We start from the raw sequence: 25,040 nt of genomic DNA, 5'->3' as shown, positions 1-25,040 counted from the left end.
TGCAAGTTTTTTTTTTTTTTTTTTTTTTCTATTTCCCTAAATCAATAGAATTTTTTTTTTTGCTTTGATTTTTGGATTAGATTATAGTCCAATCTATTTTGACTGTGTAAAAATCTTGGTACTTTGCTTTATGTAGGACAATTTGTTTATTGAGCAAAGTTATATATTAAAATGAAGGTCTGATTTGGCTTTGTCAAATCCATCACATGAGAATAAAACTAAACAAATTCCAAGTTTAAAATACTAGATTACAGAAGAAAGTTTGATTTATATCTTGACATCTTGATTGTGAGTTCTTACGTAAATTTTGTTCTTATTTGCAGGGTGGTTTTCCTGCAGATCAATCTGTTGAACAACTGGAACGTCACTGAGGCTGTTATCCTTGGCACTTCGTTGTCATGCACATCTTGATTAATTGACATACATCTACGATTGTTGGAGGAAAATTTGTCTTTGCTATTGGTGCCACCACATTAATATTTTCCCTGTATTGTAGGAAAATTTGTCTTTCCTTCACGTGTTTTAAGGATTTATTCTTAAATTTTTCTTGCTATTGTGTTTTTTTATATGATAATTGCTAGTTAATGAGATGGTGGAGGTTTTTTGTGGTTATTTGATGTGGCAGACAATCAGTTATATGGGCATCAAACAAATTCCACCACTATGATGCATCGGATTGCACCAGTTAAACGCAATCTGATGCAGCATTGTTCTAATGCATCATATTGCATTTAAATAAATATACCACGACTGCATTATTCCCAATGATTAAACAAAATGCATAACATCTCGACAAGCAAATCGCGCCAAAAAAATTCCATTCATACCACAAAAAAAGAAAAAAAGCACAGTAGAGTAATCTAAGTAGCACATTACAATCCCAACTGGTTTGTTGCAAAATATGGCATAACTTTTAAAGTGCTAAAAAGAAATTGTTTTTCTACTGAGTAGCTGCATGGGTCCTTTTCCTTGGAGGTGCATATCGAACCGAGGCTCTTACTACTTTTCTATTCTTTACTTTAGCTGCCCTCTTTTGTGACTTTTCTTGAGCATCAATTTGTTGCAAATCTTCCACCATATTCTGGATTGGGATATTTCAGTTGGGATTTGCAAAAATGCTCCTGTTGACATGCTTTTCACAGTCATTGAAAAGCCTGGCACAATAAGTGAAGGAGCACTGAGTCATATTGTGCATCATTTGTCAGACTTAATCCAGGCGTTGGCATGAACTAAAACTCGGATGGTGAAGATGGTGGTGGTTGAACTTCATTTCTTGAACTCTTGTTGGATCTCCTAAGCACTAGCTTTACCTGTGTTAAAATGGATAATTGAATGAGCAAACTATAATCAGTTTGGATACATATTAAACGCAAGCCCATAATATTGCAAAACACACAACATTTATGTTACCCTTCAATTGTGGTCATTAATTTGATTAGACATTTCTTGAATTGTACGCTCGACATTATAAGCAATCGAATCCTAAAATAAATAAGCACGTGAAATTATCATTCTAAAAAAACAAATGAAAAGACTAAAATTAAAACTACTTAAAAGAACAAGAACCTCTAGTGGTGCATCAATCCTCTGATGGTATCGTACGTTGTGCGCTCCACAGACACTACAAGTCATGAGCGCAATTCCTCGTTTCTTCATTTTTTCCTTTGAGCCTGAACAGGTGATGATACTTCCTTCCCTTTGTCTTCTTCTCTTCTTCTACTCTCTCTCCCTTTTGGTTACAAACCAACCTGGTGGTTTGATTGGAGGGACATGTACTGGATGCTATAACTTTGACCAATTTATAGGATTAATAATATTCTCATAGCTTTCTCATATACGTGTGCTCTGAATAGTTAGATTTTAGTTGCACACAACCAAACGCCTTATTCAACGACGCCCAAATCCTGAAATTACAATTGTCTTTTTTGCATATGGCCCGTGCCCTCTCATTATCATTTGGCCTAAATAGAAAATTATGCCTAGTTGCAACCCCATAATTCCTGATAGCTTGCTTAAACTCCTCAATATTTTTTAACCCTTACCAACCTCTAATTGTGGGTATACTTTTCTCTTTTAGCATTATAAATGGGAAAGCGATAATTCTTTTCTTCGTTGGAAGAATTATCAGTAAGTAATTCCTCCTCATTGGCGATAATTCTTTTCTTCGTTGGAAGAATTATCAGCAAGTAATTCCTCCTCACTAGGACAATAGCCATCCGACAACCCCAATTCCTTCGTACTTGAGGCCTCGAATTCAAGTGTCGGGTCTGTATTAAATCCTACCACAATGTATTCATGTGCATTCGTGTCAAACTGAAAACTATCATCATTAACCTCATTATCTGAATCATTGAAGTGGCATTGAAGAGATATCAATTCCTCTTCGTCAAAGGTCGGGTCTGCATTGAAAAAAATATGTAAGGGTTTTCCAAACACTTGTACATATGCAGATATAAAATAGGCAAATAAAAGATAATGAATATGGTCCCAAAAAAGAAATTATTGTCCTAGATAAAAAAAAATTCAGATTCAATTAAAAATGATAAAAATGTGATTTCAAAGAAAAAAATAAAAAAGATGCAAATAAACAATGATACAACTACAAAGTTGTGGTCCCATACGAGAATATTCAGAATCCAATGAAAAGTTTAATAAATTTACAATGTGGTGTTCCCTCATCATCTATCACCAATCTTGTTTCTCCACAATCAAATTACATTACATACCCAGTTTGGTGGGTCTTCTTGTTTCAAAGATTCTTGTTTTGCTCAAGATTTAGTACACTGAGATTAGTGGAATTATTAACCTCATTATCTGAATCATTGAAGTGGCATTGAAGAGATATCAATTCCTCTTCGTCAAAGGTCGGGTCTGCATTGAAAAAAATATGTAAGGGTTTTCCAAACACTTGTACATATGCAGATATAAAATAAGCAAATAAAAGATAATGAATATGGTCCCAAAAAAGAAATTATTGTCCTAGATAAAAAAAAAATTCAGATTCAATTAAAAATGATAAAAATGTGATTTCAAAGAAAAAAATAAAAAAGATGCAAATAAACAATGATACAACTACAAAGTTGTAGTCCCATACGAGAATATTCAGAATCCAATGAAAAGTTTAATAAATTTACAATGTGGTGTTCCCTCATCATCTATCACCAATCTTGTTTCTCCACAATCAAATTACATTACATACCCAGTTTGGTGGGTCTTCTTGTTTCAAAGATTCTTGTTTTGCTCAAGATTTAGTACACTGAGATTAGTGGAATTTGATTTGGCTCTTGTGGATTCATATTTGGAAGAATATTGATGCAGATGAAGTGTAAACAAGGGTTCCTTCTTGTTTTGAAAGCAAAGGATTTTTTTTAAAATTTTTAATTTGAAATGAAAATGTGAGTTACAAAATTAAAGAAAGAATGGCTTGCCATGGGCTTTTCACACTTTTGGCCGATTTGGCATTATTGAAAGTGTGTCACGTGCCACGTTAGAATCCGTCTGCCACGTGTCATTTTGTTATTTGAGGATGAGGAAAATTAAATAGCAATGAATGGGTAATCGATCAAAAAGATGGATGAGGATCTAATTATGGTTTATTGTTTGATGAACGAGTAGTAACATCAAGTAAAGTTTGATGAGTATTCATTAAGTGTGTGTTTGAGCCACATTATTTTAGAAAAATATATTTTTGAATAGTAGATTGATGGAGAATATGTGGTTAAAAAATATTTTTTTTTTAAATTTACATATAATATTATTTTATTGAAAAATGTGTGATTAAAATAATGTCAAATATTTTCTCAAAATAACTGGCGCAAACACGGCCTAAAGTTACTCTCTCTACAGGGACGAAACTCTCGTACATCTATCCTCCTGTCTTCCACTGTGCCCGTGGCCCGAAATTCGGGATAAGTTGAAGGAGTTACTCCCTTTTTCCAGCATAGTTAGCGACGTCGGAACGAAGGAAGGTGGATCTGACATAAAATAGAAAATTAAACAAGATGAGTGCGGATCTGGTGGCAGCGAACACACATGGAAATTTGGACGAGCAGATTGCTCAGCTTATGCAGTGCAAACCCTTGTCGGAGCCCGAGGTTTTATTTCCTTCCATCCCTTTCAAGAGTTTTTATAGTTTCTCTTTCTTTTGGATCTGATAGATGTTATAGATTTAACGATACAAAGAAATGTTCGATTTAGTTGTCTTTTTATAGTTTTAGATAGTGGGTTGGTGTTTCTCGAGAGAGTCCAGATAAATTTGGTTGCGTTCGCTAAAGGTACTATTTTCTCGAATGATGCATTGCTTTTGAGATGATAAAAATTTTAGGCATTTGTGCATACCCTGCAAATGGGAAATAATATTTTCATGTGTTTTCGGGCAGTGTAGTAGGATTTATCATGCTTATTGGTCGATTTAGGAATTAGTATAAATGAGTTTGATTTGACAATGGAATACAGAACCCAGAGAACCTTAGAGAAAGGAAAAAGAAAGACGGAGATTGGTTTTGTGTGTGCGGGGTGGGGGGAGGAAGGGAGGGAAAAGAACGGTTTGGTTCTTTTTACGACCTGGACGTCGATAAATCTGCGAGTCTAATGCAGATTTTTAATTTGTTTCACGTGGTGTGGCATTCTGGAATTTATGCATATTGAGTGAAATTTATCTGGCCTGTTTATCCTTGTTATTTGCTTGAGACCATGCATTTATTGTATATGCAAAAAAAGCTACTGGGCAGAAGAAATCAGCTATTGCAAATAATAGTCCATAAAAGGTTAATCTTTTTATCACATAAAAGCACACCTTGGTTTAAATTTAGCCGCCACCGTGAAATTGTCTGCCTCAAAGCTGTTTTGTGCAAGAGAACCTTTAACTGTAAAGGGGACAACAATGCTTTAAGAATAGTTTCTACAGATCCAATAAATCTGGATGTGTTCTAATAAAAGAAGGTTATAGATAGACATCAAATATAGATGTATTTTTAGTGATATAATAACGCTGTTAGTCACTCAACAATATCTTTGTCTCATTTTAGTAACTGAACTTTTTCTATTCCAAGTTAAATCATGTTGGTGAGTTGTTTATGACTGGTTTAAATTATAAATAGATAGAAATGAGTGGTGGATAAGTTGGTAGTATTTGTGTGAGTCCCACGAAATGTGCAAATAAAAAGTGGTTATATCTATTTTAAACAGCGCTTACACAATGAACTTCGATTTTTGTTTCAATTTAAGCACTCTGTTTGCTGAATTAATTGAAATGATGACGTATCTTGGAAAATTGTTTGGTTCATTTTTTTAAACTTCTGACTAGGCAAAATATTATTTTGTTAGACAAATCCTTTCTTTTTTCTTTCCTCTTCTACATTTTTATTCTTGAAGTGAATTTGGAAAGCACGGCTTGTCCAACAATACAAGTTTCTTCCTAGTTAGAAAAAGTTAATGCACTAACGGAATTTCCAATCAACACCATCATTTTTGTTAATTCAGTGGGACATAGTGCCTTAACTGAAACAAAATGAAAGTTCAGTGACTAACTTGGAAATAAAAGTTCAGTGACCAAATTGAGTCAATATGTTGACTTACTAACATTGCTTTAACCCATTTTTAACTTTTATTGGCATTAGACAGAAGCTGCATTTATGCAAACGAACATGGTGATTTAGGAAGAGTTATTGAAGGACTACAAAGAAATTTGTATACATGAGGACTGGGTGTGGCCTGTTCACCGTCTCCATTAATTAGTTGTCCACAATCCATAATAATACAATATAGTTGGTTGCTCAACCAAGGTATCTTCTTATATATGAATTTGAGGGAATGGATCTATAAAATAGCTTATAATTCAAGCTTCGTGTTCTTTTATCATTTAGAGAAGGTATTGAATGCTCCACAGAATTATTAAGAATAACTTGCTTGGAAAATTGTGTATCTTTGTTTTGCACTGAAGGAAGCGATTTATCACAGTTATTGTTTCAATTTTCATGCATGAAATTTCATGAACTGAACTATATTATGGCTTTACTAAGGTAGATATTTCCATCCTGTTTTGAAAATCGTTGAAATTCCTTTTTTGTGTGGTTGCAATTTCATTAACCCCGTATTTTCCTTTCCTATGCACTCGTGTTCACGTGCTTAGCCTTTGATGGAGAAGGAATAACGTTGACATTGTCCTTAATTATACAAATAAGGAATCATGTAGATTGGTCTGGCCTTCTTTTTTTTGCTTTATTTATATTGTTTATTGAAACTAAAAGTCGCAATTGTAGAATCGATCATATTTGTCTTTTGTGGATGCAGGTTAGGACTCTATGTGAGAAGGCTAAGGAGACACTAATGGAGGAAAGTAATGTACAGGTATGCACTTCTATTTCTTTGTTTCATAATATATTTTTGGTTGCATATTAAAATGTGCAAACTAGATTATATGCTAGTTACTTTTTTTGAGTGTTAAACATACATTATAAACAAGAATACACCAAAACCTCACAGTGCCTAGCTATCCTTAGCTTTCTGGAAGTTACTAGAAAATTTGACACTTTGAGTTCCATCATAATGTCTCTTCGTAAATTTGTTGTGTGCATTCCCACATTACTACAGGTGATGATTATCATGGAGGAAAATGATTTGGGCCCATTGAAATGTGACACATGCTCACTCTGGGTTCAGTTGGATGTAAAATTTTAGATCATAACTATCTTTCAGCAAAAGAGATTTAGGAAATAAAATGGACTGGAAAGAAAATCAAATCTGCTGCACTCTTTTGCATGACATGGTTATTGAAGGAAAATGATTTTGCTCTTTTACTCTTTCTACTGCCTCCTAAATTTTGAATGAGTCAGTGCAAATGTAGAAACCAGATAAGTCTAAGTTGTGTTTTTGATTGCTTGTTTATATATTGGATTTCAGTCTTTGCTGCTTTGCTTCTTCCACAGTTGTTAGGGAAGAAACTTGTCACTTGCAAGATACAGTAGATTTTGTACAGGCACCTGGATCTGAATTATATTAAACAGAAATTATTAAAATTAGCAGTGATCAATGCCATACACGTGCTCATCCGAAATTTGTTACTTATCACGTATACTTCTTGAAATATTGTGGCTATATGAATATTAAATTACTAAGGGAATCATTGAATATTGCACATAATTACAAAGCACATTTTATGACTTATGGTAAAATAGTCTAATATTTCACGATTATGCATTCAATTGTCATTTAGCCCTGTTTGGTGGGGGATTAAAATCTGATATTTAATAGATTTTCATAAAAGTTGAAGAAATGTGTAGTTGAAAAGTTGTGGTTCTCATGAAATATGTGGTTAAAATTAATTGTTGACTTTGACTAATATTAAAATCTAGATATTAATCCCTACCAAACATGGGCTTAGTAATTTGTTGTTTATCTGTAGTGCATATGGAACGTGCATAATATGATGTGCTTAATTGATTTCTGTGCTCCTGGAGTGCAGCCTGTCAAAAGCCCCGTGACAATTTGTGGGGATATACACGGGCAATTTCACGATCTTGCTGAACTTTTCCGCATTGGAGGGAAGGTATCTTTTGTAGCCTATGACATTTCATTTTTCATTGTCCTGAGCTAGGGGGAAGTGAATCTTTGAGACCGATCAAAAGGATGTGTTGAGGAAGAAGGTTGTGATACGATAACAGTTTGAAGCGTGACAAGCAATATATGCTGTCATTGTTTCACGTATTCTTTTAAATGTAAACTAGTTTTTTGTTGTCCTCGTTCAAGTCTTGCACAGAAATAAAAAGATTTGCTGCTAGGTATACCTCACTTTCCTCTTTTATAATTCTATTTATGTTTTGAAATTGGGTTTTTAACACATAAGAATGACTCCTTCCTCATTGGTGTTTTTGCTATTTGCAATTTCTCTTTAGATAGGCAGCAACCCTTACATACAGTCATAATTAAATGAACTGAAATCCTATTAAAACTGTTTGGATCAGACAATCATAAATTTAACCACTTAAAAGTTTTTTTTATTGTTGACTACACAGAATTTCGTGTATTCCACTTTTAACACTAATTTGTATTTATGAAACTCATGTTACCACGTAAAGAAAATAGTAGAAAGAGGTTTACATCGTGTCATGTTGAAATATCTTAAAGCTTGATTTTCAATCAATCCAACATCTGGATTTATACTTGCACCCGTCAATGACTAGATGTTCTTAGTTTTATAAGTAGAGTTAGGAATCATAGGATTGAATAATTTTGGTTAATGGTAGCAAGTTTGAAGTTGCTTTGACCTGAACTCCATTACTTTCAAGTTGTTTCTCTGGTAATTCTTCTCCCAGTTTGTCTTCAGCCCTCTAGGACCCTTCCAGTACCTGCGAATTTATTAGATATAAATACAGAAGCAGGGCCTTATCCTTGAATATGACGCAGAAATAAGAACTCAGTAAGACGGAACCTATATGTATGTTTTATCTGTTAATTGTTGTAGTTCTGGTTCCTTTTTGTAAGCCAATATACTAATGGTTATTGGAATATTTTTACTGCTGAGTTCATAGAGCATGTCTTCTTTTAGATTATCTAATTTATTGAAGTGTTAACTCTTTTGAGTTCATTGTCTTCACATTTAGCTGTTACTTTTAGTGAATTTATGTTTAGATGTGTCTATATGGAAGACCTGCACCTTCAGCATTCTAATGCAGTTCAATTGTCTTATTGACAGTGTCCAGATACAAATTATCTATTTATGGGAGACTATGTAGATCGTGGGTATTATTCAGTTGAAACTGTCACTGTAAGTAGAAGCTAAACAATAAATGTATGTTGCACTGCCACAAATTTGCTTTTATAAGTCAGGTTACAATAATTATTCAGCTATTTTCTTTATTTTCACTCTTTTTCTTTTTTTATTTTCTTTATCATCTCTCAGATATATTTGATTTTATTAGAGCCTGTGTAGTTTGCATTTTAGTAATGAATTCATATGTGACATAGTGGAAGACACTAATATGCTTACTTTATGCAGCTTCTAGTGGCTTTGAAAGTGCGCTATCCTCAACGGATTACTATTCTTAGGGGAAATCATGAAAGTAGACAGGTATTCATTTACTTCTTATGCCACTTTTGATGTCAGTGAAAAACTTTTGTGGGGGAATGGTTATAATTTTTCATTTTGATACCATGGTGATGAAATGAAGAATGATGATTGTCACGACCATAGTCATCAAAACTGTGATCTACAATCCTAAAGAGGCAAAACACTTCCAATCGTGCATAGAATCGCAATTGGATAGGATCGCTACAATATCGTGTAGAATATTACAAAAATCGTATAGGATATCTACAAGAAATATTATTAGTGCAATATCTGAAAAATGAATGTTTTAGTGTTTGTTTTGATGATATTTCTTCTGATTTGAATTAATAACATAAAAAGAGGATACAGTTCATTCACAGCCAAGCAAATGGTTGGACTTTCTTGATAGATTTGCATGAAGAGAAGGTCAGAAAGACCTTTGTATGAGATTTTAATAACATGCCTGAATTGTTATTTTGACTACAAAATCTTGTTGTAGATCTTTTTAAGGTAGATTTAAACTTTGATTATTTGACTCTAGTTAGTTATTGACTTATAATTGTTAATTTCTTCTTAGAATTTTTATTTGATCTTTTTTCAATGTTTTAAATCATAAATGACTAGGATCTTATGATCTTCGATCTGCTCAATAAGACCTCTCTACTGATCCGAACCAAATTTACGAACCTGTTCACAACTAATTGCTAAAAAACTATTTTGATTGAAATTAGTTGCTTCTACAGCTTATCTATTAATGTCTGATATTATCATTATGTGATAGCTGCATGGTTCCCATTCTCTCGTTGATTCTGAGGTGTAACTCCACATTTTTATGGGGTTATGTCACCTGCAGTTATGATACAACACATGTTGAAGTTCTTGAATTTTTTTGAGCAAGCAACTAGTTAAACTAGTTTAAGCCTTTTTTTTTGTTAAATCAGATTTGAGCTTGCCTTGTGTGTTGTTTGGTAAATGACAACCAGGTCAATTTTCATAAAAATTGAAATCAAAATTGAGGGGTTCATCAATCTTAAGCGGGGCTTAAATGTTTATTTTAGCATTAGTTAGCTGTTATTTGAAAGACTACACTTGGTATGGTGTTATTTGTTACATCATTAATGCATCGAATCTTATTGTGTTTGCCTCTGTTGTTTGGGATCCTTGGAACTGGTTGATTGAAGGAATTAATATTTGTATCATCTTCAAAAAAGTTGTTCAAGGGTTTATGTCTTGAGGCGCATCTCTTCAAGGTTTTGTGTCTTGATGCGCTCCTCACATGTCACTTTAATTAACCACCTTAAAGCTTACATTCTGCATGCCATTTCTCCATGGCTTATGTCCTGATTTACCAAGGCTCAAGCCTCGGGGCGGCTAAGGCAGACTCTTTCGTCTCGTCTTTTTAGGGCTTTTTGTTATTGGTCTCAGCCTTTTGGGTTTTTTTCTACGACCTAGTAAGTTGTATGGGTTTTCGTGTTTTCTTTGATTTTATCTTATTTTTTGTAAACTTGTTTTATTATGGATTTAATATGGTTTATGTTTTGTTAATGAGCGTTATTTATGTATTTTTATATTCTTTTGAATTACTTTATTAGCTTCTCTTGAGACTTGTGCCTCAAAACGCCTTGGGGCTTACACCTTACCTCAAATAGGTTAAATGCCTTGGTACCCGATTGAGCCTTTTAAACCTTGTTTTCACTTTGTCGACTGGGCATTTTTTTCTTTAATTCTTTTTCCTCTTTAGTTGAACGAATGGCATGAGTTCTATTTTGAATGCCAAAACTAAATATTAGTTCACTTTTCTGCTTTCAGATTACACAGGTCTATGGATTTTATGATGAATGCCTGCGGAAGTGAGTTCTTGATGTCCTCTCTGATTTCTGATTTAAACTAGATCTATATTTTACCATTGTACTACTGAAATTTTCTTTTGAATTTAAGTGCATTGTATATCCCCTCTTTCTTCTGATAATTTACAGAGGACAAATTAAATTGGGTGTTATGTGTTTCATAACCACTAAAATACAATCTATTAAGTTCATCAGATGATGGTTATTGTTAATCTTCCTTTCATGTTTCCTGTACGGCAAACTGAAAATATTATTCATAAAAAGAAGCAAGACCTCTACATTATACTCGTGTTTTTAACTGAACATTAGTTGTAGGGGGAAGATATAGCAGATAACCCGTGGCTAAAATGTTATTTCATCTTAATGGCTTATCAGTCTGAACAAGACCTGGGATGTTAAAATCCAAGTCACAAATTTGACTTTGAATTTTATCTTAATTACCATTCCCTGTTGGGATGCTGCATGGTCTTTTAGATACTATATAGTCTAAGAGTTCTTTACATAAAGCTGTTCCTGCCTTTTCCTCGGCATTTTGCCATTAATTAATTGAAAATTGCTGTTTGATGTATAGGTATGGAAATGCTAATGTTTGGAAGACTTTCACAGACTTATTTGACTACTTCCCTTTGACCGCATTGGTTAGTAAAATCTTCTAGTAACTGGCATTTAATGTGTTGATGTATTTTGTTTTCAAATAAATTAATTTTTCTTATTCATAATGTCTGTGAAAAGTTAATTGCTGATTATTACCATCTACTTTCCTTTAAAGGACATCAAATGCAAATTGCAGTGTTGGTTGACTGAAGTCAAAAAGTGTAGATGTTTGTAAATCATGCTTTTTGAAAGGCTAAATTGCTACTGCTATCCCCTACCTATACCACCTTTTGCACTTCTATCTCCATCCTTTATTTCTTGGCATTCTTACCCTCAACCCTTCATAAATTAGCAGTCCTGATTTTTATCCAAAATGACTGTTAAGCGTGAAAAGACAAAATTACCCTTTTAACTCAAATAAAAAACCAATAAATAGAAAGAGAATAAATTGAAAAAATAAAACTTCATTTCCTTTGCCCTTCCCTTTATTCTCCCCATCACAATCACACACAATCCATCAGTTCTCTAATGCCACCCCAAGTCCTAAACTATCACCACATGGCTTTGCGTCCATTGCTGGAGGCGAACTACCTTTTAACAGATCTGGAGAACACAACAATAAAATGCTTATCTTTGATAATAGCCAAAACCATCATCCCTAGGTTCCAGGATTGCGTGGTCTAAAGTTATGAAGGCTATGCATGCATGCAGGGACATGCGAAAGGGTGGGCATGCATGAGATTGATGCATGCATCTACGTGGAGATTCATGCAACTACGTGGAGAATGTGTTCGAAGCCGAAGCAACACATGCATGCATGTGGGAATCCAAGACCCAGTCCAAGGCAATCTGGTCCACTAGGAAATTCAACGTTATATTCATTTTTTAGTTAGAATAAGGTTGTTTGAGTTGTTATTTTATAGCTATTAGTTTTAATTCTGTTGTAACATGGGCCTTGAGATGAGGCAGTTTGTTGCCACTCACCTAGGTTATTTAAACTCGAATTTGGCTGAAATAAAGATCATGAGGAAAACTCATTCAAACTTGTGGTCCAATTCTCACCGAGAGAATTACTGTTCACTGTTACTTGCCGTTTTTGATTGGGACCACTATCAAGTGATATCAGAGTGGAGTTAATGGCCACCAACAAGGAGCGGATTGAAAGCCTAGAGGCGGGTCTTAGTGGTCTTCAGGAAGGCATGAATTGCATGGAGCTAGGAATTGTAGACAAGCTCCATCATTTGGAGGAGATGCTTCGTTCATTTAAGACTCATCCAATACCTCCCGCAATAGTGAGCGAGGAGAGAATTTTTGAAATCACTGTGACGACAATACTGAAGGCACTAATGGTGGACGGCTGGTGTGTTCCGCAAAAATTACTTGCCATTTTTGATTGGGACCACTATCAAGTGATATCAGAGTGGAGTTAATGGCCACCAACAAGGAGCGGATTGAAAGCCTAGAGGCGGGTCTCAGTGGTCTTCAGGAAGGCATGAATTGCATGGAGCTAGGAATTGTAGACAGGCTCCATCATTTGGAGGAGATGCTTCGTTCATTTAAGACTCATCCAATACCTCCCGCAATAGAGCGAGGAGAGAATTTTTGAAATCACTGTGACGACAATACTGAAGGCACTAATGGTGGACGGCTGGTGTGTTCCGCAAAAATCGCAAAATTGGAGTTTCCCCAATTTAGTAGGGAAGACCCTATGGAGTGCTTCAATCGTGTGAACCACTTCTTTGAATTTCAAACTATACCGAAAACTTAGAAGGTGTCGTTGCATCTTTTCACTTGGAAGGCGAGGCCAGTTAATGGTAGCAGTGGCTTCGGAGGACATATTGATATGAAGGGCAGGCATTAACGTGGGAGACCTTCGAAGATGAGCTATGGGCACGTTTTGGAGCATCGGAGTGTGATGATTTCGACGAGGCTCTTTCTTGGGTAAGACAAGTCAGCTCTCTAAGGGACTATCAACGTAAATTTGAAAGGTTAGGCAATTGAGTTCGTGGATGGACTCAAAAGGCACTCGTAGGAACATTCATGGGAGGATTGAAGGATGAGATTGCTGATGGCATCTGGATGTTTAAGCTTTAGACACTTAAAGATGCAATCAACTTGGCTAGGATGAGGGATGACCAACTCTCACACCAATAGAGGTTCATGCTGCCACCACCACCATCACAAGCCCCACAAGCTCTTTCTCCACTAGCTGGGGCGACTCCATTGGCAGCACCCGCAATTGCCCTACATCGTTTGACTTAGGACGAAATGCAGAGAAGGTGCGCGTAGGGCCCATGTTTTCATTGCAACTAGTGTTTCGCCACTAGCCATTATTGCAAGGGCAAGACTCCTTTTACTCGATGGTCATACTATTGATGACCATGTTGAGAATGTTATGGACGAGCAAGTGGCTAATGAGGATAATGATAGTCAGCTTGAGCCCGAAATCACGCTGCATGCGCTAACCGGGTGGACATCGCCCAAAACCACGAGGTTAGCGGCGAAAATTGGACCCCAAGAAGTTAATGTGTTGATTGATAGTGGGTCAATCCACAACTTTATTAACCATCTCATTACAGACCTGCTCTGTGTACTGGTAATCCCAACTGCTCCAATGAATGTACGTGTGGCTAATGGTAAGGATCTGCTGTGTCTAAGGCATATTTGAAAACATGCCCTGGATTTGCAAAGTGTTCCCTTCATGCTCACGTTCTATGCGATTCCGAGTGTTGGTCTTGATGTCGTGCTTGGGGTACAGTGGCTTGAAATGCTCGATTCGGTTGTGTGCAATTGGAAAACTTCGACAATGAAATTCCAATGGGAAAAAACGAAGCCCGGAGGTTGCAAGGCATTTATCAATCGTCTATACGAGTTGTTTTCCTCAAAGAAATAACTCTAGAAGTGCATCAAGGACATCCATTGTTTGCTATTTGTTTATAATCAATGACTTATGGAGATGAAAATCGAATGCGACTCGACATGTTGAAACTCTTGGAGCAATACGCTGAATTCTTTTAAGAACCCACCAAATTACCACTAGCGAGAGAAGTGGACCACTGTATTCAACTCAAGGAAGGTACTGAATCGGTGAATGTTCAACCATATCCTTATGCTTATTTCCGAAACGGAGAGATCGAGAGTTTTTTTTTTTTTTTTTTTTTGGGGATCCTTGATTCAAGTCTTGCTCCCGTTGCGCTTAATGCCTTGACCATCAAGGATCGCTTCCTAATTCCAACGGTGGAGGACATGCTTGATGAATTACACGAGGTCGCTTATTTTACGAAGCTTGATCTTAGATCGGGATACCACCAGGTAAGGGTTCACCCTTAAGATGTCCTTAAACAGCTTCTCAAATCCATAATGGCCATTACGAGTATTTGGTAATGCCCTTTGGCTTATGCAATGCTCCATTAACTTTCCAAGCCATTATGAATTCGATTTTTCGCCCATATCTTCGAAAACATATTTTGGTATTTTTCAACAATATACTTATTTATAGTCCATTAGGGGAAGCACATTTGATTCACATGGGAAAGGCCTTAGAAATCCTAAGTCAACAACAATTTTATAGTAAAGCTTCAAAATGTGCCATTGGGCAGCAGGAGCTCGAGTACCTGGGGCATGTTGTGACCCACCAAGGGGTAAAGGTGGACAATTCCAAAATTTCAGCCATGTTAGCTTGGCCACGATGTATAAATATTTCGGAGTTGCATGGTTTTCTTGGATTAACAGAATATTACGAGAAGTTCGTAAGGAATTACGGGATCCTAGCTTGCTCTCTTACAAATCTCTTAAAAGAGGGACAATTTGGATGGAGAGAAGAAGTGGAAGCCGCTTTTATTGCACTTAAAGAAGCCATGACATCCATTCCTACATTAGCCATGCCTAATTTCAACGAGTCATTTATCGTTGAAACCGATGCCTCTAGAGATAGGATAGGAGGGTACTAACCTAGCAAGGACGACCCATCGCTTACATGAGTCGAGCCTTGGGGGTGACAAAACGATCTTGGTCCATCTATGCTAAGGAGATGCTGGCCGTTGTCGAAGCTATACGTACTTGGCAGCCCTACTTTTTGGGGAAAAATGTTCATTCATATGGATCAACGTAACCTCAAATATTTCTTGGAGCAATGTGTTGCTACCCAAGAACAACAAAAGTGGGTGGCGACATTGCTTGACTACGAGTATGAGATTATATACAATCCAGGTCGTGAAAATTCCGTGGCAGATGCACTATCTCAAAGGCTTGATAGTCCTATACTTCATACTATATTTGTGCCACAAGTTCAATTATGGGAAGATATAAAAAAGGCCAAGCAAGTGGGCCTTGTTGCTAAGGAAAATCCAGGAGGCCCATACCAATGGAGAAATGGATTATTATTCTTCAAAAATGGGATTGTGGTGCCTCGGTTCATGACATTTGGAATAGCCTACTAGAAGAGTTTCATGCTAGCAGGACCACAGGCCACTCAAAGATTCTTAGAACATGCAGGAGGTTAGCCCAGCAGTTTTATTGGTCCACTATGTATAAGGATATTCAAGCCTTCGTTGTTGCATGTGAGACGTGCCAAAGAACCAAGTCACAAACATTAACTTTAGCAAGCCTTATCTAGCCTCTATCGATTCCATGTTAGGTTTGGGATGACATTACGCTTGATTTTATTGAAGGTTACTAACTTCTGGGAAGGATCCAGTACCAGTGGTGGTAGATAGGTTGAGTAAGTATGCCCACTTTGTGGCTCTTACCCATTCTTTTACCGCCAAGGTGGTGGCAGAAAAAGCGTGGTCAAGTTACATGGAATGCCTAGATCGATTATTAGTGACCGTGACCCCATTTTTATAGTAAGTTCTATTAGGAATTCTTCTCTCTGTCCGAAACTAAGCTCAAACTAAGTTATGCTTATCATCCACAAACGGATGGTCAGTTTGAGGTGGTTAACCGGTGTTTGGAGCAATACTTGGTGTAGCTTTGTTCATCAGGGCCCAAAAAGGTGGGTAGAATTCTTACCATGGGCCGAATATTGGTATAATATCTAACTCTACAGGGATGTTACCGTTTCAAGCTCTCTACGGTCGCCTACCACCCATGATCCCAATTTATCAGAAAGGAGTCACTTGTTAATGAGGTGGATGAGAGTCTTCTTGCTCGAGATGAGCTGCTGCATTAACTTAAGGATAACCTCGGGGTGGCTATCAATCAAATGAAACGGGCTGCTTACTTGAAAAGGCGAGATGTAGAGTTCCAGGAGGGTGACATGGTATTGTGGCGGCTCCAGCCCTACTGCCAGAGCACCACATTCAAACGAGCACTCCGAAAGCTATCTAGTCGATTTTTTAGGCTTTCTCCCGTTGCCCAACGCATCGGCAAAGTGGCATATTAGCTATAACTTCCAGAGAATTCACGCATACATCCCGTATTCTATGTGTCCTTGTTGAAGAACTATGTGGGAGATCCTAGTCAAGCGAGTTTGGATTTACCTCCAGTTTCTAGTGAAGGAACACTCGTACTCGAACCTAGATGTATTATTGAATCTCGTGGGATCAAAGTTGGTAACAAGTTTGTTGAGGAAAGCTTGGTACATTGGAAATGTTTGCCCACAGAAGAAGCCACCTGGGAACGGATGGAGTTACTGAATGAGCAATTTCCTACGGTAGATCTTGGCGACAAGGATCTTCTTGATCGGGCGGGAATTGATGGACCATGAAGGTCTAGCAGAGTCCCTAGGAAGAATCCTAGGTTCTAGAATTGCATGGTCTAAAGTGATGGAGGCTGTGCATGCATGCAACAACGTGGAGAATGAGTCCAAAGTGGAAGCAATACATGCATGCACATGGGAATCCAGGACCCAGTCCAAAGTAATCTGGTCCACTAGGAAATGCAACATTATATTTATTTTTTAGTTAGAATAAGGTTGTTTGAGTTGTTATTTTATAGCTGTTAGTTTTAATTTTGTTGTAACATGGGCCTTGAGGTTAGGCAGTCCGTTGCCATTCACCCTGGTTATTTAAACTCGAATTTGGCTGAAATAAAGATCGTCAAGAAAACTCATTCAAACTTGTGGTCCAATTCTCACCCTGAGAGAATTACCCTTCACTCTTAATTGCCCTTTTTGATCGGGACCACTATCACCTATCTGTACATTAAAATTTTGGAAGTTCACGAATCAGTAGTTAGCATTTTTAATTTTCCTTCTCAATTCCATTTCATTTTCTTGTTTGATTTTGTTTAGAATTTTTTTTCTGGAGTTGAAGCTTTCTTTGATTTTTTTTTTTGGGGGAGTTAATTCAAAGATAGAGCTTTGTTGAAACATCCATTATGGCATCCATTGTGGCGGTGGGTGGTGCTTGGGGTATGGTTGGTGGCAGGGTGCTGCTAGGGGTGGGGGTTGTCGCTGGAGAAGATGACATATTTATTTCTTTTTTTATTTTTTATTTTTACTTTTATTAGTTTCCTTCATTTTTATCTTTTCTTTCTATAGCATTTATTTGAAGTTCAGGGTATGTCTGTCTTTCTAAGCTTGCCTAACGGCGATTTTGGCAGGAAACTGTCAAAGGCGATGGAGGCTGCTAATATGTGAAAGGTTTAGTGTAAGAATACCAAAGAAATAAAGGTTGGGAGTAGAAGTGTAAAAGAGGGTATAGATTGGGGATGAAAGCTGCAATTTGTTTAGCCTTTAATAAATAAAAATAAAGAGGCGAAGAAGAATATTTGGAGTAATGAGTGAGTAAAGAGCCTAACAAATTTCGGACATGCTTATGATTCCCCTAGTCAACATTTTCTAATGGTTGTAAATGCCTTGTAAATTTGAAATATGTCAATGCTTGAACCATTGGGAAATGCATTCTGTTTTATGCAAACAAAAGTTTTAGTACGGTCTTTCTGTAAAGGTTTCTCAACATTTTGTATAAGAGTATATCGCAAAAGAACCATGAGTTGGAACTCGTGTTAATTTCAACTTCAGATTGTGATTGTAAATTTGTAACACAAGAATGGAGAAATATGCTTTCTGTTTAAGTTCATTTTATAATAAGTTTTTTTTTGCTTGCAACTAGATTCTGACGCAGTGTTCTGATCAATAGGTTGAATCAGAAATATTTTGTCTGCATGGTGGGCTGTCCCCCTCTATAGAAACCCTTGATAATATAAGAAACTTTGACCGTGTTCAAGAAGTTCCACATGAAGGTCCCATGTGTGATCTTTTATGGTCTGACCCTGATGATCGATGTGGTTGGGGTATCTCCCCCCGTGGTGCAGGATACACATTTGGCCAGGTACATTCATCTATTTATTGGAGGTTTTCCCCCTTTTTCCCCCTCCCATCTCCTTTAATCTAATCAGTACCATGGACTGTACTTATTCCAGGACATATCAGAGCAATTCAATCATACCAACAACTTAAACCTAATTGCCAGAGCTCATCAGTTGGTTATGGAGGGTTACAACTGGTCCCATGTAAATTTTTTCTTGCAACATTATTCAACTTGTTTATCACTTGTGCTATTAGTTGAAGTGGGTTTTCATGTTCGAATTTGACATCTATCTCAGGAACAAAAGGTTGTCACTATTTTCAGCGCACCAAATTATTGTTATCGTTGTGGGAATATGGCATCCATTCTGGAAGTTGATGATAATAGAGAGCATACATTTATCCAGGTTCCGTTCTCTCCCTCCCTCCTTCCGTATGTGTGACAACCCTATTTTGACATTTAGTTATCCTTCAGAATCAGAGACAATGAATTATCAGTTCTCAAGTGATATTTTCTCTGTATTTTGGTGCAACGCGGGTTAGTTAACGACATGGCTTGTGATTTGACTGTTGCAGTTTGAGCCGGCTCCAAGGAGAGGAGAACCTGATGTAACTCGAAGAACACCTGATTATTTCTTGTAGATCAATCGACAGTAACTGGCTCATGGTTTGATGCAATGGTCGAATTCGAGTGTTCATTTGTCATTTTTGATGTGATACGAAGGTGAAGAAGCATTGAAAGTTTGGAAGTGGTTGAGGTTCCCTTCCAACAATCAATGTTATATTCTAACCAATGCAAGGGTGCTTGGGAGCGGAAAGTGGGTTGGTCGAATCTTTGAATGTATTGTTTCATATAATGTTTTGATGTTCTTGTTGTTTCCCTTTCTTTTGATAAACATATCTGTAAGTTAGTTCTCTATTTTTCTCGTCACTGCGAACTATTGATTTGGTCTGCAGAAGTAATGGAGAATTCTATTAAGTTGCTTGATCATGATTTTTTCTCCTCTCAAAATTTACCAATCAAGATTGAGTTGCTTTAGATCTTCTCGTGTAACTATAGCTCATTAGAACAGAGTGAATTTTGTATTTCTGTGGCTATCAGGTCGGGACTGCGAGCCTACAGAGCTGCTAAATTCACTTCTCCTGATGAATTTAAATCTGGCCCATCTCAGTCGTTCCGAGCCACACATTCTCGAGGCAAAAAAAAATCTCGTATTCGCATGTTGTAGCAAAATAATTCCTTACGACAGGCATGGACTAGGAAAATTCCAGGTAAATTGTCAAGTTCTTAGACAGTGCTTGAGGTCAAGATACGTTAGTTTCTAATGTCTGTTTTTGCGGAGGCGATCACGGCTTTAAACAATCCACACGACGGTCATGGACTTGGAAATTTCCAGGTATTGTCAAGTTCTTGGACAACCCGGGACTAACCCACTTCGAGGTCAAGATCCGTTAATTTCTAATGTCTGGTTCTGTGGAGGCAATTATGGCTTTAATTCATGAACCATCTCAATGTACAATTATGCTATATGTACATTCTTTTTGACATCATGTTTGACATTGTGTTCGGTGATAATACATGATTGGACGGTTTTGTTTTTTTGTTTTTTTTTTAAATACACATTCCCGTCTTAACACCTTTTGAACTCCAATGGAATGTACACTTAGCATTATTCTTCAATGTGGATTGTTTAAATTGAGTTAGAATCAAAGAGTGAGACCGTCTATTATGTTGTCAACACTGTGGAACTCACTTCGCGGCCCATGTGAATCAGGAGCCACCGATTTCTCGGCCAACTCTTCCAAGAATTTTGGGAATCAATCTATATTAAAGGCCACACCGTACCTCTAGAATTCGTGGATGGTTAAACATAATCTATACGTCTATTCTTGACTTTTCTATTTGTCTTTGGGAAATGACATGCTTGTTACTCGGAATATGCCAATGGTAGATTGGTAAACTATTATTATTATGATTATTAGTATTATTATTATTTTAATTGTATTAGTCTATTAAAGCATCTGATTTTCTAAAATAAAGAGAGGACAAACTAGCACCGTGTGCATGCAATTGGCACTAACCCATTTAAAGAATCTAGAGTCTTGTAAAGATTAAGAATAGCCCTGTGCCGCCCTATGTATTTTAAGTGCCAACCAATAAAGATTAAGAATGAGGCATTACAACAACTTTATGTTGGCATTATTAAATGAAATGTACAATTAAATTAATCGCATAATTTCATATTTAATTGAACCTATTACATAGTGTCAAATAAACTGATGTTTTAATACCATTAGTGCTATATAGCATTATTTTTTAAAAAAATCCAGACTGAGCATTTTCGCGATAGCGCCATAATTAACTAATGGAATTTCCTCAAATTGAGAGAAGTCAGAATTNATATTTTATTTGAAGTGGGCCCCCCTCCATGTGAGGAAGTGGACGCCGATATAGATACATAGCATATTCCTTGTTAAAAACCCTCTTCTCATTAGGATTTTGATGTTTGTACACAGCTCGGTGTACCGCCCCCATGTTCTCGTTGACTTCTTTCTTTTTCAGAATCTCCTAATTGTTAAAATGGTGATGCTACAAGTACATCAAGATATTCATATCAATGTCCACCCTTTTTATATAGATGGGGGATCCACTTCGAATAAATTATATTTTATTTGAAGTGAGTCCTCCTCCATGTGAGTAAGTGAACGTCGATATAGACAATGCATTATACGTAACATATTCCTTGTTAAAAATCCCTTCTCATTAGGATTTTGATGTTTGTACACGGCTCGGTGTACCGTCCCCTTATTAGAGAGGGGGTCCGCATCCAATAAAAAAATCTTGGGCCTCCTCTTGCACTGGCAGACCGAATCTTGGTGGGTCACTTGACCCACTAACTTTAAATAGATATAATATATATTTTTTTTATTTTTTTTTTGGTTTCCTCAAAAATCATATTTGAATATTTAGGAAATTATTTCTTTTGTATTTTCTTACGAAATGGAATTGAGGATTCCCTCAAGTCCTCCAAATTCTATCTTGTTTTAGCAATTTTATGGTAATGGATTCGTGCTGTGATTTTTGTTTTTATTTGAATTGGAATGGAGTTGATAATGTAATATTCAGAATTTGCTATGTTTTTTGTATTTTTCATTTGAATTGATTGTTTTCATTAATCGTGATGGAAAAATAATTTAAACATAAATATGCTTTTTCTTTTGACGATCACAATGTTAATGAAAATATTATTCGAAATAAAAGTGATGAAAATGATGTTGGAGATAAAAAAAGGTAAATTTCACAATGCAGATAAGATAAATAGTGTTAAGACATATATACTTGGCATGTTTTATTTATTGAAATCAAACAGATTTAAATACAAAATTCAAAATTTTAATACATTTTGACATAAGCTAATGAAATGCGTGTTACAAAATCATAAATTTCATGAAATGTTTGTTTATTATTGTGTTTAGTGCACTGTGCAAGAAACTGATAGTATATTCATATGATTAATCTGTTTTCGAAATTTTACATAACAAACCTTCGATGCATACTTGATGTATAGTTTCCGATAGGACTGGCAATTTTAAATAAGAACAAAAACTACAATTTTTCTATATAGTATTTTCGGTGTGGTTTACATCATATGAAAAAATAAAATGTTCGAAAATAATTAGTTGCAGTAACTTGCATAATAGTAAAATGCAAAAATAAAATTTATTGATTAATCGAGTCTCGTAACAATACGATGTCCTAAAGTGAAATTGTGAGTCGATAATTGCTATGACTTCCATTGATAATCACTCCTAGGATACAAACATCACAAACCACTTGTGTAGTAATCACGAATGATTTCTCAAAACTCTCAAGTGTAATCCTGAATATATATGTAAAACTCAAGTATAAAATTTTAGCATATGAAAAGTTGTAATTCGTTTTTGATATGTTTTTCTGAAAACCAAACGGGTGTATATATAGGCAGAATGAATTTAAATGCCTCCACCATGATCCATAAATATTTGCAACATTTATTGGCTAGTAGGTAATGGGTTGTTGATAGTGAGTTGTTAAAAAATGATCATTTTATACCAGCTAGTTTGACCAATTAAATAATTTAAAAAATCATTAAAATAAAATTATTTTAATAAAGGACGCCCGATGCCCTAATCAAAGGCTTTTACATTATTGTGTGGGATGTGACTCGAACACTCCCGACCTCCCACACAAATGTCACAATTTTCACCACTCGAACACTTCATCTGAATTAGTTATTTCTTTCACATATTATATTTATTGTATAAATATCTAACATAAACTTCCATTTATTAAGCTTTTGAATGATCAAAAGCTGTTACTAATGGTGTTTTAAATTAAACATCTCCAATGAAGAGATGCAAGGGAAATGTAAAGTACTTTTTTTTGGTAAATATATATATATATCAACATATTTATTTAGATCTACCCCTGGGACTTGAGAGCAACAAAAAGCTTTCAACCCACTTATATAAGATTTTTTAGACCTCTCCATTGAAGCAGAATTTGGATTCAAAATCCATCGAAACGTAAATTGGAATGTAAAAGTGTTTTTGGAGATGTCAATTTACATCAATTTTACATCACCATTAAAGATGCTTTAAGAAATGTTTTTAACCAAATTAAATAATTATACTCAAAGATCATTTAAACGAAGCTAGTTTAAGATAATTTTTTCATGAAATTCTTTTACAATAAGTAAAAGCAAAAATAAAAGTAGAAGTTCGATGAACGAGACCTAGATATCCAAAGGGATTGGGTCAAAAAAGAGATATAAGGAGTAGACTTTGTATCGTAGTACATAGAATCATTTCCAAATTCGAATTGGAAAAACTCAAAAAAGCCAAAATGGGTTACACCATACTCTCATTTCCTCTCCCTTTGTCCGTAGTCTCTCTCTTTATATTTTGTTTCTCCATCCCTGGAATCTCAGCCGTTCGATACCCGATCAACGTATGGCCGAAGCCCACGACCTTTCTCTGGACCCACCCACAGGCAATCCTACTATCCCCAAACTTCACAATCTCAAATCCTTACCACCGTTACCTAACCACCGCCGCTAACCGTTATCTCCGTCAAGTCCTGACGGAGCACCACCAGCCCCTGTTCAAACCACCACTCAACTTGACGTCAGCACCACCACTTCAATTTTTGATCATTACCATCACTGACCTCACCTCGCCTTTAACTCACGGAGTCGATGAGTCCTACGCCCTCACAATCCCCTCCTCTGGGTCTACAGACGCCACTCTCTCCGCACATACTGCATGGGGTGCAATGCGCGGACTGGAAACTTTTTCTCAATTAGTGTATTCAAAACCGGCAATTGTCGCTTCCGGGTTGTACATTTCTGACGTACCACTTTTTATGCACCGCGGAATCGTACTGGACACGTCGAGAAATTATTACCCAGTGGAGGACTTGTTGAGGCTTGTAAAGGCGGTGAGTATGAATAAATTGAATGTGTTCCATTGGCATATAACGGATTCGCATTCATTTCCACTGGTGCTTCCATCGGAGCCGGAGCTGGCCGAAAAAGGAGCTTACGGCGAAGAAATGAAGTACACTGCGGATGATGTGAATCGGGTGGTGGAGTTTGGGATGGAATATGGGGTTCGAATTGTGCCTGAAATTGACATGCCCGGTGAGTAAACTTGTTGATTAACCACTTTTTCTATGATGGAAAATAAATGCGTTTGAATTTTTATTATTATAGTACATAAATGCACTTGTGTCCTATTAATGAGTTGAAGATGAAGAAATAGATATTTCGGGAAAACGGAGTTGAGGAATGGGATAAACAGGAATGATCTATCTACTAAGCAGTGCTCATCTTATGTTAAGCACGTCATCTAAATCTTATAACCAAAGGATTTATATGCACATGGTTAACATGAGACGAGCATAGGTGCTTAGTAGGTCATTTCTGATTATATAAATAACTTAGACAGTTCGACTGTGTTTGATTGTTACTATTTTTCACGAAAAATGTTATTTTTCCATCCAAATTCTTACTTTTTTTCCGTTTGATTCATATTTTTTCATGAAAAATATTTTCCTACTTTTGGTCACATGATCAATATTTTCTTCAAAGGAGTAGGTTTTTATTTTTCAGGTAATCCAGTCTGTCTTTCTCTCTCATCTACTCCCTCTCTCTCCCATCTCTACCTATCAATAAAAAATAAAAAAATAGAAAAATATAATATTTTCTAAGTTGAAAATAAAATCAATCAAGCACATTTAATTGACAATTTTCATGCAAATAAT

General features: G+C 36.2%; 2 protein-coding genes across 4 annotated transcripts in view; both read left to right on the top strand.

The window, feature by feature from the left end:
• Positions 1-3,810: 3,810 nt before the first annotated feature.
• LOC111394724 (serine/threonine-protein phosphatase PP2A-2 catalytic subunit-like) lies at positions 3,811-19,775 on the top strand. Of its 3 annotated transcripts, none has more exons than XM_023020677.1 (11): positions 3,811-4,094; positions 6,292-6,348; positions 7,403-7,546; positions 8,693-8,764; positions 8,996-9,067; positions 10,856-10,896; positions 11,465-11,531; positions 18,570-18,761; positions 18,853-18,942; positions 19,036-19,143; positions 19,313-19,775. In XM_023020677.1, exons 1-11 carry the CDS (start codon positions 4,002-4,004, stop codon positions 19,376-19,378), a joined length of 1,002 nt encoding a protein of 333 aa, XP_022876445.1. In that variant the 5' UTR covers positions 3,811-4,001; the 3' UTR covers positions 19,379-19,775. The 3 variants fall into 3 exon arrangements, with proteins under 3 accessions (XP_022876445.1, XP_022876447.1, XP_022876446.1); XM_023020678.1 differs by having other exon boundaries at positions 3,812-4,094; positions 7,463-7,546; positions 19,313-19,727; XM_023020679.1 differs by lacking the exon at positions 7,403-7,546 and having other exon boundaries at positions 19,313-19,727.
• Positions 19,776-23,579: 3,804 nt separating this feature from the next.
• Positions 23,580-25,040, top strand: part of LOC111394723 (beta-hexosaminidase 2-like) — a 9,606-nt gene continuing 8,145 nt past the window's right edge. The window contains exon 1 of the mRNA XM_023020676.1: positions 23,580-24,417. Coding sequence (XP_022876444.1) covers positions 23,622-24,417 — 796 coding nt within the window. The 5' untranslated portion in view covers positions 23,580-23,621. The remainder of the gene's footprint in view (positions 24,418-25,040) is intronic.

Source organism: Olea europaea, chromosome 5 (assembly GCF_002742605.1).
Source record: "Olea europaea var. sylvestris chromosome 5, O_europaea_v1, whole genome shotgun sequence".
Taxonomy (NCBI): Eukaryota; Viridiplantae; Streptophyta; class Magnoliopsida; order Lamiales; family Oleaceae; genus Olea; species Olea europaea.
This window is presented reverse-complemented; position numbering and strand designations above follow the sequence as displayed.

What these genes read in the sequence shown, in the direction of transcription:
- LOC111394724 (XM_023020677.1), top strand. Translation starts at nt 4,002, where the DNA reads ATGAGTGCGGATCTGGTGGCAGCGAACACACATGGAAATTTGGACGAG. An exon ending in TGGAGGAAAGTAATGTACAG is followed by an intron (nt 6,349 to 7,402) that starts GTATGCACTTCT and finishes GTTTATCTGTAG; the next exon opens with TGCATATGGAACGTGCATAA. An exon ending in ATTCAGTTGAAACTGTCACT is followed by an intron (nt 8,765 to 8,995) that starts GTAAGTAGAAGC and finishes TACTTTATGCAG; the next exon opens with CTTCTAGTGGCTTTGAAAGT.